The 14,365-nt window shown below is 34.0% G+C and overlaps 2 protein-coding genes across 4 annotated transcripts; both read right to left on the bottom strand.

Moving 5' to 3' along the window:
• Positions 1-1,376: 1,376 nt before the first annotated feature.
• Positions 1,377-7,738, bottom strand: LOC141692519 (triacylglycerol lipase SDP1-like). Of its 2 annotated transcripts, XM_074497386.1 has the most exons (5): positions 7,515-7,738; positions 7,349-7,428; positions 5,083-6,588; positions 4,427-4,570; positions 1,377-2,701 (listed from the first exon to the last, which is right to left on the bottom strand). In XM_074497386.1, exons 3-5 carry the CDS (start codon positions 6,508-6,510, stop codon positions 1,742-1,744), a joined length of 2,532 nt encoding a protein of 843 aa, XP_074353487.1. In that variant the 5' UTR covers positions 6,511-6,588; positions 7,349-7,428; positions 7,515-7,738; the 3' UTR covers positions 1,377-1,741. The 2 variants fall into 2 exon arrangements, with proteins under 2 accessions (XP_074353487.1, XP_074353486.1); XM_074497385.1 differs by having other exon boundaries at positions 7,349-7,738.
• A 2,208-nt stretch (positions 7,739-9,946) lies between these two features.
• On the bottom strand, positions 9,947-11,568 carry LOC141689415 (protein GAST1-like). 2 transcript variants are annotated; one of them, XM_074493695.1, is made up of 5 exons: positions 11,412-11,568; positions 11,065-11,191; positions 10,830-10,967; positions 10,686-10,719; positions 9,947-10,443 (listed from the first exon to the last, which is right to left on the bottom strand). In XM_074493695.1, exons 2-5 carry the CDS (start codon positions 11,167-11,169, stop codon positions 10,262-10,264), a joined length of 459 nt encoding a protein of 152 aa, XP_074349796.1. In that variant the 5' UTR covers positions 11,170-11,191; positions 11,412-11,568; the 3' UTR covers positions 9,947-10,261. The 2 variants fall into 2 exon arrangements, with proteins under 2 accessions (XP_074349796.1, XP_074349797.1); XM_074493696.1 differs by having other exon boundaries at positions 11,065-11,142; positions 11,412-11,490.
• Positions 11,569-14,365: the final 2,797 nt, after the last annotated feature.

The raw sequence follows: 14,365 nt of genomic DNA, 5'->3' as shown, positions 1-14,365 counted from the left end.
TGACTTGTAAGATTATTTAACTAAAATTTCTTTGACTACTCAACAAAAGTGTTAAACTATGGATACCCCACAACGGTTTTACAATTTGACAAAGTGTTCAACAAAAATATCATATTTCAGAAAAAAAAAATCATATTATGAATGAGGGCAAAGTTGAGTAGTGAATGGAAGAAGTTTTTTGAAATCAATGAAAAGAAGATGATACCGTTTATATTTTGAAATCTGAGTCTAAATTTGTCAAATAGTAATTCTATAAATATTTTTAAAAAAATGATATTTTTGTAAAAAAAAATAAAACTTAATTTATGAAAAACTCCGCATTTTTTAATTACAATCAAATATTTTCATAAGTTTATTTATCAAAAAAGTATTTACATAAATTTACCTTCAAGTTCAAGTATTTACATAAATCTCCCTTCAAATTGTAGGAATGAAAAGTGTTTGTAATAAGTGTTTGTGACCAATTTATAAGTTGTAAGATTATATTATTTTCTCAATTTATTTTAACTTTTTAAACTTTTTAGTAACTTTAGTTATAAAATATATGTTTAAAAATATTTTTGTAATTTAATTAAAATTCACGAAATAAGATAATTATATTTAAAAATTATTTGTTTTAATTCATTTAAGTCTAAAAAAATTCTGACTTTCAAGTAAATTATCTGAACACTTATATAATTTATTAATGTTCATCTATTGTCACTTATAAATTTTATTATTTATTTTAAATAATAAATCATTTATTTTTATATTTCCGAAACAGGCACCTGCCTTTCTGCCTTGACCTAGGTTTTTTTTAACGAAAAACAATTCAAAAGATTTACTTTCCAGCTATGCTTTAGCCTTTAAGAAAAAAATATTCTAAACATAATATACCCTATAAATATTTTAGGGAATGCATTCTATGTTATAAAAATCATCTATTAATCACCCTATTAATTAATTCAATATAATTTAATTAATCATTGTATTTTTTAAATTTATATATTTAATTTAATAAATTAATTATTTTTATATTTTATTAAATACATCCTATATCCAATTAATTACCAATTATCTAATGCCAATTTCAACAATGGATGCACCATGCAACCATCCATCCATGTGCTCTTGCTATTTTCCAGTTATCTTTCACCAACTCGACTGATTTATAAATAAAATAGAATAATAGATGTGCAACTTTTACTAACTCCCCCGACTGTCTCGCTTGCTTTGGCTTTTCGAAAATTCATCTCCAACATCAAAAATAAGGGCTGCTACGACAAATTTACTACTCTTGCTATAAATTTATTACAGCAAATTGTTTTAAACTATCTGCCTTTCTATAATAATGTAGTTAAAATTTGTAAAAATACTGAAATGTAATATCAATCCCCTAACAGAGTAATTTACCTGCCATGTACATTTCCTGTAAGATATAAAACATGTCATTTACATATGAGAATTCCCCAGTGTACAAGCAGCAGCTCTGCACAGCACCAGTATTTGTAAATGGTAGTTTTAACAAAGATAACATCACATACTATAACTTGTTTCTAAGAAGCAAGACAGCCAATAAGAATCACTTTCATCAAACTAACACCAGGCACTGTTCGTTTCACTACTCAGCAATGTCCCCCGGCTAAATTGTTTGCTTCAGTTGTATAAGCTACTCCTATGCTAGTGTAAGCATCTGTTGATGTCTTGATGCTTCCTATGGTATTTGACAGTGTAGAAATGACAAGGGACGTAACTAAATCTATCAGTTATGTTCAATATCCTTAATAACATCAATTGCAGAAGTTGACGGATCCTTGTTGTCGCTTGCATCTGTATTGTTTATAGAGTGATCAACGTTGGTTTCGTCCTCCGATTCAGATGTTGAGCTCCCGTCTATTTCCTTGGCAGGAGATTCAAGTTGCATGCATTCAGCAACAGAGTCAGAATCAAGACTCCTGTTTGATGGGGTCGTGTCTTCTTTCTTTACAATGTTGAACACAATCCCGTTGTTAATCCTTTCCGCCTGCAAAAGCTCACCTTCAGCAACTAAAATGCTAGAACTGTTCCCTGGAGCTCTATTATTTACATCCCTTTGATCAGATTCCACATCTGAGCTTCTATCAGGTGTTGTCGACCTAGGGCTTTGAGGATTTGAATCCCTGGCAGATAAATGAATTGTGCTATTCGTTACCATTATTCCTTTATTGGATTTGAGATCACCATCCAAATTTTGGACAAAATCAACAAAAAGATCGGCAGAAGTTGTCCTCATCAAGGGACCACCCAACCTCGTCCAAGAATTTCGATCGGGACTCTCAGGCTCGCTGTCACTGCCTTCATGTGTATTGCGATTGGTCCGCACTTTTAAAGAAGCGGGTCCTGTTCCACCAACTCCAACTTGGTGTAGTGAGGATCCGACCTCTGCAACAAATTCTTCAATTGAACCAGCTGAGTTTTCTCGAGCGATGCAGTTCCATGAAGGAATTCTTTTCGAACCACTGAATCTAACCGTGCTGGATAAGCCTTGAGAAGCAGCAGCTGCTCTCTCCGCACTCCTCTTTAGTCGACGCATGTGATTTAGTATAGCAACACAATCGTCTAGTGCTAACTCAATACCACAATTGGCTTTTATGGCTGACAGCTTCTCCCAAGTGCACCTCCTGCCTTGATTAGCTGCTTTGTGAAGCTCCGAATGAGACGGGTTCTGTATAATCTTTGAATACTGAAATTGATTTTTTTTAAGAAATCAATGAGCCTGTTTTTACTCACAAAGCTGGAATATCTCTAAAATTTATGAAGAAACGGAGAAACTACAACATGAACAATATTGATTAAATTGTCATTTCTTCTGATAATCAATCTGATTGTTAGTTTATAACAACTTGTCCGAAGTGACTCTACACCGTTGATATTGCAATATCACCACATTACAAATTGGGGCCAGAGCAAATATCTTGTGGAAATTGAATGATTAAGAGACTATGAATTTATCATGTAGAAAATCTGTGTAGGTTATATGTTTTTAGTCACACAACCTACAAAATTTCCATGACTTAATAACATGATTGTGTATTGTAATGAGATGCATTTCTGCCCAAATTCTAAATCCAGGCTTTAGCATCGTGCAAAAAAAGAAAAGGTATCGCATTAGCCTAGAAAGCACGGACACTTCAAAAAGGGCGCCGTACCCGTGTCGGACACGGCCGACACGGCGACACGCGCCCGACACGGCTGAATACGTGTCCGACACGCCATGTGGCGTGTCGACAGAAAAAGGCAACCGACACGCGACCGACACGGCCCACCGACTCAGCCCATAAAATAAGCCCAAAATCATCTCTATGAAGCCCAAAATCTTTTTTTAAAAGCCCAACCCATCTTATATTAACCCTAATTTTGTGTCTCTCTCTTTTATAACCCCCCTCTTCATCTTTCATCTGAACACAGAACCCTATCTTTATACAATCAAATATATACATACATCTATCTATATATATATATATAACACGTATAGCTGCTGTTGTTTTATAGATGATCATTTGAATGAAAATGTAGAATAGATCTTCCACTAGTTTATCAATATTATGAATGAATATTATGAAGGAAACTCTATTATTATTATGAATGAAGTTGTTCAATATTTGACATATACAAATCTTATATTTTATATATTTTTATTACCTTTTGTCCCGTATCCAGGACACTTCGATAATTGAGGTATTCCCGTGCCGCCGTATCGGTGTCGGTACTTCCTAGGCATTAGCCCTCACTTACTATAAGTAGGGGTTAGTGGATTAATGCAAATCAATGAATCATCTCAGATTCTCATCTGAATTAGCGTATGGTTATTAGTGTATCACACAGAATGATCTTTGTGACTTGTAGCAAGTACTGGCATTCAAAAAAAAAACCGTCTTTTCATATTAAGTTCTCAATCAGATATTACAAACGCATAGAGAAGGCTATTCCAATCAAGCTACTAGTTTTACTGTCCAGTTCCTTTACTGTTTTTTTCTTGTTAATTATCCTTAACTGTTTTCATTTTTGCTCACGTGCTGTTTCTTCATTTTTAAAAAGAAAGAGAAATATGACTAAAAATTCTACCCAAATGCTATATCTAGGCTGTTGCATTGTACAAAAAGGAATTGCATTAGATCTCACTTATAAGTAGACTACTGCGAATCGACGAATCAACTCATCTTAAGTAGCATATTGCTATAAACGTATTACACCAAGTAATCTTTGCGACTTATAGCAAGTACTGGTTCCAAAGAATATCATACTCCTCTATTCGTATTATTTCCCAATTAGATAATATAAAAGCATCTAAAAGGGTTATTCCTGTCAAGCTAACACTTTCTTTGTCCAATTCTTTTACTTTTTTTGTTGCCTCGTATACACTGTTTCTTATTTTTCAAACAGTATAGAAAATATACTACAAACATACCTGAGCTAGGGTGGCTGGCATTACCACAGTGACATCACCTTCCCATTCTTGGGCAAATAGCCTGGCAAGTCCTCCTAAAGGAAAACCAAGCTCTAGTATCTGGTTACATCTGTGTTTCACCTCCATCTCAACAAGATGGGCAAGCTGCATAGATAGAATAAATAAACAAATCAACTATCATCCTTTTCACCCTAATCATCGCACTCTCTTCTTTTCCTTTTGTAGCTCTCTGCATTCTGTTAGTTAGAGATATAAACACGTCTTTCTACAGAAATTAAATCTTGAAAGATGAAGTTTGGAACCTTAATCAATGCATAATTCTAGACATAAAAAACTGACACTCACAAAAAGCATCAAAGTCCAAGATTTTGAAAAGGTGGATATCCTACACTTCAGAAGTCAATGTGAAATTTTAAGTCTGAGACGTAATCTGAATAATTGGAGTCCAGCTGAAGTTTATGTTTACATGTTTTATTGCCTAAGTTCTTGTGTTCTCTTTTTTAGGCTCATGTTTGCAAGTTTAGGTTTTTTTTTTGGGGGGGGGGGGGGGGGGGGAATGAAACATTAGAGCATACTTTAACATGGTCGCATGGCATTTATCACATCTTAGTAAATTTTTATACAATCAATCAATGAAAAACATCATACTGAAATACCTTAGCAGCAAAGTTGCCTCCATATGCTCTCACAATTTCCTTCACCCTCAGTAAAGGAGCAATATGAGGATTGGCTTGACTCACAATAAAGTGATTAACATTGAAGAGCTCTTTTAACTGCATCATAGGTAAATCAATCTCTAAGCTACCATCTCTCCACCTACGTGCAGATGTACCATGACCCTCTTCAGGTCCTAAATTAAATGGGGGATGATATGGAACAATTTCTCCACTTCTATCTTTTGCCATTAATTCTTGAGCTTCAAAAAGACCAGGAAAAGCACAAGAGGCGGTCACAGCACTCCAAATGACAACATGAGGCGAAGTCAAATAGTTAAGGCATCGAGGTGGTTCATGCTTTCTTGGGGAACATACCGTTATTGCGAGAACTCGACCAGTCATATCATATGCTTCTTGGAATGTGAGATTATTTGTAAGCTGCCTCAACATCATCTGCAACTGTCTGATATCATGAACTGCACCTCGTGTCATAACTCTTCTAAAAATTGCAAATATACCACCCAACTGGTCAAAGAACTGCAGAGAACTCCAAGAATCCTCAAAAAAAGTTTGGAGCTCAGGCCAAGATCTGGTAGCAATAACAGAACACATGATGGATCCCACACTAGACCCGGCAATTATACGAGGCATGAGCTTGTGTTCTACAAATGTTTTAACCACACCCACATGGAACGCCCCCAGTGAAGCACCCCCACTCAGAAGCAATGCAGTCCTCCCAAAAGCATGTCTTGTTTCATGCATAAAAGCAAGCTTCTCTTCCAACAAAAGCTCTTCAGAGTCTGAATCGCAAACCATTCTTAACTGAGTCGAGACTTCATCAATATATTCCTTAATAAGTCTAGGCACTTGAAGCCTCCCCTTATGAAGCTCTGGGTTGCACATATTTCCAAGGTTTCTAACCAGGTCAGCTCTCATGCAAAATATGATATCTCTAAGAGAACCTTCTTGGCGGCGGTGGCGGAGCTCTTGAAGTTTATTCCTCACAAGTTCTTCATCATAGAGATCTGATTCGATTCTGGGAGTTTCTTTGTCTAGCATTTTAGCCGAGTGAGCCCATTCCTCATAGGTTAAGGCAGATCTCATCATATTCCTCCAAAATTTTCTCCTATATGCCATCTCAGCCCTCATCTTTACATTTGTGTATCGTTTTAACATAAAAGCTATCAGTGTCATCATTACCAAAATCCCTTGTGGGTTGCGCGGATGAAACCACGATATCATGGGTTTCAAATAGAACACTGCACTATCTTTCATTTTTCGCAAGTAATAGAAAAGCATACAAAGGATTTGTTCCCTCAACTCTGACATCGACCTGCAAAATAGCACTCTGAAAGCAACTGTCCGACCGAAGAATGTTGTAGGTCCAATTAAGAATTTGTCAACAGTGGCCTCATTACTTATATCCATATCAACAACTAATTGAAAAAATTGGCTCCAGTTGTGATCTATTAAGAAGGGCTAGTAACTGATACTCCAAATAATGGTCTGCAATACCAAAATACAGTTTCAAGTTCTCGAACCCAAACTAAGAAATATTCATGAATCTGACGTGTATTTGATCCTTGGAAGCAACTAAAGTTTTACAAGCACATCATCTAAAACTAGTAACAAATGAATAAATTGCGAACAACTTACATAACCACAATAAGGAAAGTAAATCCAAAACAAAATCATCAGACAACGGTTTATGCAATTATGCTAATGCAATCAGGTAATTTAATGTATTCCAAGTATTTTATATAACAAGAACTCAGTTCAATATACTAAAATAAGCAATAGAAGCACATTTTAACCTTCTACTTTTAAACGAGTTCCAACAAACAGAATCCAGCTCTTACCGGCACAATTAGAGAGACTAAACATAAAAAATGACATAACACGTCAAAATTAAACCGAATAAAATCCCAAATAATTTGATTATAAAAAATCTACTCCTCAACCTCACATTGACATTTCAACAATTTCATTAATTTTTGTTCACTACACTGGTACATATTGAATATAATATAAGATCTATACGGGCCTCCTCTAACACTTTAAAATTTTAGATCAGCCGGTTACTCGACATGATATCAGAATACTCGAATTCAATTCCCTTCGGTGATTATTAGTCACTGCTAAAAGGGTTATAAATCCCAGAAAAACTCAAATTATAAGTATAATCAAAAACCTTTGATCACATACATGTATCGAAAAACTGAAAAAAGAACAAGATAATATGATTAAAGAAAGAAATGAAAAGAACCTTTGGAGAGGTCTCTACCAGCTGCAATGATGCCACCGCGATCAGAAGATTAAAAAAACAAATAAAGCCCTAAAATATGTCTGGTAGAAAAACAAGAATTGGATATGTAAATGCAAGAAGAAAGAGTATGAGTATGAGATAACAATTGATTATTAATATATCATACTTGGAGAACATTGGGAAATGTGAAAAATGAAATGAGATAACGATAGGGTGGGCAGTGCCACGTTCAAGTATGGTTTGTCAAAGGGTCAGCATTTCTACATACAACATCGTCTACATGTATTCAAGTCGTGAATGATCCTCTTTGCCAGAGGAGTCAGAGTATTATATTATATTATTACTTATGTGTTGATTGTGTTTGTGTAAAGAAATGAAATTTCTGCTGGGGTTGCTTATACGAAATTTACAAGTATAAACTTTTTGTAATAAAATTTGATGATGTGTAAAACTTCCGCAGGTTACTTTTGTTTTGTCTCTTCTGTTCAACAAGGTGAAGAGGAAGATCGTAAACGTTTTCGTTTTTTCTAAGCAGAGACCGAGACGTTAAAAAGGGAGAAAATCGATTTTTTATCATTTAATTATTTATTTTTTTAAAAATCTATTACCCAGTTTATATTTTTATTTCTTTATCATTAATGTTACTGTTAATTTTGGGGTTTCATTTTGGGTAATAGTTCAGTAATTTTGAAGATATGAATGTATAGATCGTTCGATTTTGAATTCGTATGTATTTATTTCGTAAATTTTGGCTTATAATTTTGTGTTCGCTGAAAAAGTATACGTCACTTGTATTCTTCATTTTTTGACTGATAAGGTAATTATTTATTAATCAAAATTTATTGAATGTTGAATCAATTTTGCTATTATCAAATTTTAAATTCATCCGAATTTTTTTAATTAGATTAGACGGAATCTTTGAGAATCATTTTGGTTGTGATTGTTGTTACTAGATATAAATTATTGAGCTTGTATATAATGATTTAGACTGAAAAATCATAGAAAACAAAACCGATTTAATCATAAATTGGCTTCGCCGGAAAAATGATAGTCGCTGAAACGGTGCCGATTTCTAGGCTTCCCAAATTCCGGCAGTAATTTCTTCATTTTCCAGTTGTTTTAACGGAAAGAAGTCAAAATTAACGGAATATGGTAGAAATTAATACAAAAGTAATGTTAGTGATAAAAAAAATTAAAAATGTAAGTTGGGTGATTGGTTTCTAAAGAAATAAGTAGTTTGAGTAATAAAAAATTTGATTTTCCCAAAAAAGAATGATGGCTTGATGCCAAAACTACACCTTTTTTTTTACAAGAAATGACTTATTAATGAATGCATGTTATCATTCTCGTATATGTTCTCTCTTGTTATTTGTTTTAATTGGCGGTGAGTGAAGATAAAATCATAAGTTCTTAATTATCGGAGTTATCCAATCTTATTCAAATTACAACATTTTTAAAATTGGTGATTAAAAATATCAAATTTGATATATTTAACCAAAAATATCATCGAGATACCATTCATTTTATTCAAATTTTGAAATACACTATGTCAGATTTAGTATTTAACTTGATCATTATTTATTTTAAACTAAAATACACTTTTTAAGAGACTGGATATATAAAATGTATTTTTTCAAACCGTGTATATATCCGAATACTCATTATCACATTGGATTTTCCAACGAAAAAAATAATTTTTATTTTAGAAAATATACATTTAACCAAGAACGTAAGAAATAATTTTTTTTAGATTCTCAAAATGAGAGTGTGTATCCGGACCCGAAAGTGTTGGCTCAGTTGGTTAAAAAAAAGGATAATTATCCTCTTGGTCACATATTTGAATCCACAGGACGAGAATTTATGATTATACCTCCCAAACCAGAGCATGTTGCTTAAGTGTAGTTTATTTTCGTTCACGTGATTTGCAAGTTATTGCGTGAACAAGTGGGGTTTAGCCGGTGCGCACCCGAATGATAACGACTGTGATTTATGATTATACCTTCTAAATCAGAGCATGTCGCTTAAGTGCGGTTTATAAACTCCGTTCACGTGATTTACAAGTTATTGTATGAGTAAGTGAGCTTTACCTTGTGCACCCAATGATAGCGACTGTGAGTTCCCTATGATAGGATAAAGAAAAAGAGAATGTATATCCGGTTGATAAAAATTGCCAAAATATTGAAAATTAGTATTATTGTCACTTAATCTAAAAAAATGTTATTTTTATCATTTCTCTTTCTATTTTAGTACATTATTTTTATTTCATTTATTAGTGTAATTCAAAGTTACACCTATCAATAATTTTACTGTTTTATAATCAAAACAACCGTTTGCGTTCAATATATTTGAATTTTTTATTTTTGATATTATTAAATTTCTGAGAAGAGTATAAGAAATAGTGACAAAAAATATGATAACAACATGTTGAGCTGAGTATTTATTTTAATGATTAGGATTTGTAATTCAATAAGAATTCATGCGCGGCTGACCTTGCAAATTAATAACTTATCATGCATCAAGTAAAAATATATAAAAAAACCGTCAATACAATCTAAAAATGACCCAAGATAATTGTTGTCCCGTGATTTCATCTGTCCGTCTTTTTATATGAGACATAATTTTAGTATCTCATTGTTGCAGATGGTATATTCCTGCTTCAATTAGGTTGAAATTTTCTGAAATTCGTAATACATGTAACACTCATATTGCATCTAAAAAGAAAAAAGAACATAAAAAAGAACTACTACTATTTATTTCTTTATGCAGCACAAATGACTTGCACAAAGAAAGTCTAGATTGAGTGGCAAAAGAGTTCCAACTGAGGAAGCTGGTAGCTTAAGATAAAAACCGGTAGTATAGGTAGATAGATATGGATAGGTGGGTGGAATTGATAGAGGGATTTGAGTGATGTTATTAAGGGCATTTGGGGCCTCCTCTCTTGGTCTTCCAGTTGTTGTAGCAAGGGCACATCTTCTTGTTTCCATGAGTACCAGGAGGCACACATAAGCACTTTGCGCAACATTTTTGACAGAACAACATGCATGGTTTCTTCAATGTTTTCTTTGCGCATCTTCCCATACATCGAGGTTTGCATTCTGCAATTACATTTACATCGATTTCAAATATCAGATACCGTCCTCATATAGTAGTCTAATACACATTACATATGAATATATGATCACTTCCTAACAAGTTGTCAAGGTTTTGACCGGATTGTACGAGAACTTAAATTTTTGTAATTTACCATTGCAAAAAAGAAGTATACATCAATAATTAAAATTAGACATTCACGAATCCAGACTTCAGATGATCCAAGATATGGTCATAATAATATTACCATGAGGCTGTAGACTGCGTGGAGTACCGCCATACTAAAACAAAACAAACAGAAGAGAACAATTAAGTTATCACACTTTTAGATGCAACACTGGAAGAGAGAATATGAAATTTGTGACTGTGCACGAGCGTGGTGTTACATTACCATGGGAAAGCCCTCAGATGGTTGTGGATGAGGAAGGCCCTCGGATGGTCGCGGACGAGGAAGGCCCTCGGATGGTTGTGGATGAGGTAGGTCCTCAGATGGTTGTGGCTGAGGTGCTGGAGTCTCTGTTATTATAGCCTGAAACAAAGTTTTAGTAAATGCATGACTCATCATTTATGCGTGAACATCCTGCTTATCGTATAAACATTGATGTTCCATCAAATGAATTGCTTACATGATTAAAGTCTCCGAGTAGAAGCAACATTATCCCAATAAATATGGTCATGAGAATTGGCTTCCTTGACATTGCCTGCTGCAAGTTTATTGAATGAGTTTTCATCAACTACTACCTGTCTCAAAAACTGAAAAACACTAGCTAAGCATCATAGTACTGAAGTGTTCAAATAATAATGCCAAAACGTATATAGGAGTATAGGACAGAGATAGAGGATGCAGGCCACATATACATGTGCATTGAGAAGTGTTGAAGGCAAAACAAGACAAATTTTATAGATAATAGAAACAAAAAGGAAAGGGATTCAACATTAACTAGGCATTCATGAACTATACACATGCACTTACAATCTGGAATGAATTGATAAGGCCTCTCAGTCCATCCAATTCCCCTGCTTCACTATTGGTGTTTTCTTGTTTTTAAACTTGTTTAAAATCTATCAGAGTTCATAGCTTTTTATATGCAGAATGCTAACTAAGGTTGATCACATGATATCATTTTACATATTATCTATATCAGGGTACAAATGCAATGACAGACCTAATCAGATTTATATGACTCACTAATATTTTAAAATGATCATCGATTACTTGCCTCACCCTTCCCAGCTATTTCACAATCTTGTATGTTTCTCGTTGTTTTTAGACTTTACTTAATTTCTAAGTTTCATTCGACAACGATTTTGTCATCGATATTCACCCACTCAGTTCCACACCCAAAATAACTGATAACAGAATGCGGAATGTTGTTTATTCTTATCTACCTATTGAGTGTTGCCAACACTTGTTACGGTGGCTAAAATGGACTGGGCTATAAATTGGAGTTTGCGGGGACAAATTTTTTATCTTGATCCAACGACTATTAATTATTATTTCAAACAAAATCTGACAGTTCATGTCAGGACCAAATTTTTGTACAGTACTCTAAAAATATAATTAGAAGACATAGGAATAGGAGTAATAATTTGCACCGGAGTGGAACTAAAATAGGAAAATTTTACCGGAAAAAGAAAAAGAAGGGACAGTGACAGAGTGTTGCTTCATCGAGAAAGAGATGAGCGAGCGTCCATCCAGCCTTTAATTGAATTTGGTTAAAATTAATACCAAAACCTGTCTTTATTGACACCACATTAATCATCTCCTCAAACTCAAAATAACCAGAAGCTTTGGTCTTATCTAAATTATTGTCGTCAGTATGATCCTCCACACAAAATATGAAGAATTGGTAGGCATCACAACAAACCCCTAGATCCTCTCCGTCTATCAAGCTGATTAATAATTTATATTCTCATGGGTAATTGCAAGACTAAATTATCCCGGTAATTTTCTTCATCTGTGTCTCTATGACAATTAGCTTATTATTGGAGGCTATTGTTTGCATTTTTTTCCTTTGGGTTATTATGTTGCTTGACTAAGGTCATTGTATAATCTTTAGTTTAATCTTGATAAAACTTGATTAGTGTTAAGAAAATTTATCCCTCCTTATGCTCTCTTTTTAAAAATCAAAAGAAAAGTAGTAAAAAAATAAAAATTGATTTTATTAAAATTTGAAATCTCTCAATAGAACATGAATAAAGTTCTCATTCACAACTGCAATCAGTTAAAATCTGAAACCCGAAATCCGATCCGATCCGATCCGGAAAAAAGCCCGGCTCGGTTCGGCCCGGCCCGCGGGTCTTAAATGGGCCTCCTTTTTTCTCGAAAATCCGGCCCGGCCCGAAGCCCGAAAAGCCCGGATTGAAAAAAGCCCGGATAAAAGTCCGGATCGAAAAAAGCCTGGACAAAAGCCCGGTTCGGCCCGGATAAAAGCCCGGGCTTTTTGAAAAGTCCGATTAAAAAACTAATTTTTTATATAGAATTTGAAAATATACAATATTTTTTATGATTTTTAAAATAATATATCATAATATTAGAAACAATTAAAGTATATATGATTATTTATATATTATATTAAAAATAATTATTTATTTTAGTGTCTAAACTACTCTATCTAATATATCAAGATATTATTTTCTCTCGTATTTAAACTACTCATAATTCGAGTTATAAAATATTAAAATATTTTTTTAATATATAAATAAAAAGCCCGGAGAAAGCCCGGTTCAGCCCGATCCGGCCCGGCCCGCGGCCCTAAAACGGGCCTTATATTTCTTAGGAAGCTCGGCCCGACCCGATTTTTAAAAAAGTTCGGCCCGACCCGATTTTTAAAAAGGCCCGATCCGTTTTTAAAAAAACGGGCTTTTTAAAGCTCGGATAAAATCCGGTCCGGTGGGCTTTTTGTGTATCTCTAATTATCAGTTAGTTATGTAGTGAGTTATCATGTTCGTCATGTTTCCGGATTATTTTTCTTATTCCAATGACTTATAGTTAGAGCTGGCCAATTATGCGGATTTGAACCGCCCGCTGGGAACCGGCTCGTACAAAAACCCGGAATTATTCAGTCCAAACCGGACGGTTCAAGCTTGCACAATCCATTGAAAGTTGCGAGTCGATTACGAATACAGAATTAAAAAATCGGGATCAGCCCGCACAAACCTGCTCGAACCAACGAGCCGCCCAGCCCGTTCAGTCCCGGCCCGTTCATGGTTTAAGTTTTTTCCTTTCCCCGCCTTATTTTCCGATATGTTTGGATCTTTCAATTGCACTGCCGTAGATATAGTAAAACTTAAGAATTATATGTATTTTTGTACCATGAGTTGGCTCTTGTATTACTGGGTGTTAGGCTTCAACTGATATTCATAACAGCCATTTAGGCTGGATTTAGCTCCGGCAAAGTTGAATGAACTGAACCTGTTTTATTATCATTCTCAAAAGGAAAACGTCTAAAATCCTTAAGGGAAGATGATGTGGGGAACATGGGATGAATCTAGTTTTATTTGCTTGTTAGATTGTATAATAATTTACCTTATAAAAGCTGTCTTAAAAGGGTGATTAAACTACTTAGCCGGCGTGAACCGTCAAATTCGGCTCGCACTACTCGCACAAGCATGCGAGCTCATGAATCTCAGTGTCGATTACGAGTTTTATTTTATTTAAACTCGGTCCGGCACGGTTCGTATATCCAACAGCTTTTCTTAATTTAATAAAAATTAAGATATTAATGACAATTTTTATTTTCAACAATATTTCTTATTTTCATTTCTTATATAATATTTTATCACTAAAAATATTATTATTAGAAATAAGTGAAAAAATATAAAATGATTCTTTCTAATATAATATAAAATAAAAATTTGAAGATAATAGAGATTAGCTAAAAATAAGAAATTGGAAAAAAATATTAATAAATTTTAGTGATTTAA

The sequence above is a fragment of the Apium graveolens genome, chromosome 10, assembly GCF_009905375.1.
Source record: "Apium graveolens cultivar Ventura chromosome 10, ASM990537v1, whole genome shotgun sequence".
NCBI classification, from domain to species: domain Eukaryota; kingdom Viridiplantae; phylum Streptophyta; class Magnoliopsida; order Apiales; family Apiaceae; genus Apium; species Apium graveolens.
This window is presented reverse-complemented; position numbering and strand designations above follow the sequence as displayed.

Coding starts and splice junctions, on each gene's coding strand:
- LOC141692519 (XM_074497385.1), bottom strand. CDS start 6,510: ATGGATATAAGTAATGAGGCCACTGTTGACAAATTCTTAATTGGACCT. Junction 4,571..5,082: donor GAGGCAACTTTGCTGCTAAG/GTATTTCAGTAT, acceptor CTATCTATGCAG/CTTGCCCATCTTGTTGAGAT. Junction 2,702..4,426: donor TGCCAGCCACCCTAGCTCAG/GTATGTTTGTAG, acceptor AATCAATTTCAG/TATTCAAAGATTATACAGAA.
- LOC141689415 (XM_074493695.1), bottom strand. CDS start 11,169: ATGAAAACTCATTCAATAAACTTGCAGCAGGCAATGTCAAGGAAGCCA. Junction 10,968..11,064: donor TACTCGGAGACTTTAATCAT/GTAAGCAATTCA, acceptor ACTTTGTTTCAG/GCTATAATAACAGAGACTCC. Junction 10,720..10,829: donor CATCTGAGGGCTTTCCCATG/GTAATGTAACAC, acceptor GTTTTGTTTTAG/TATGGCGGTACTCCACGCAG.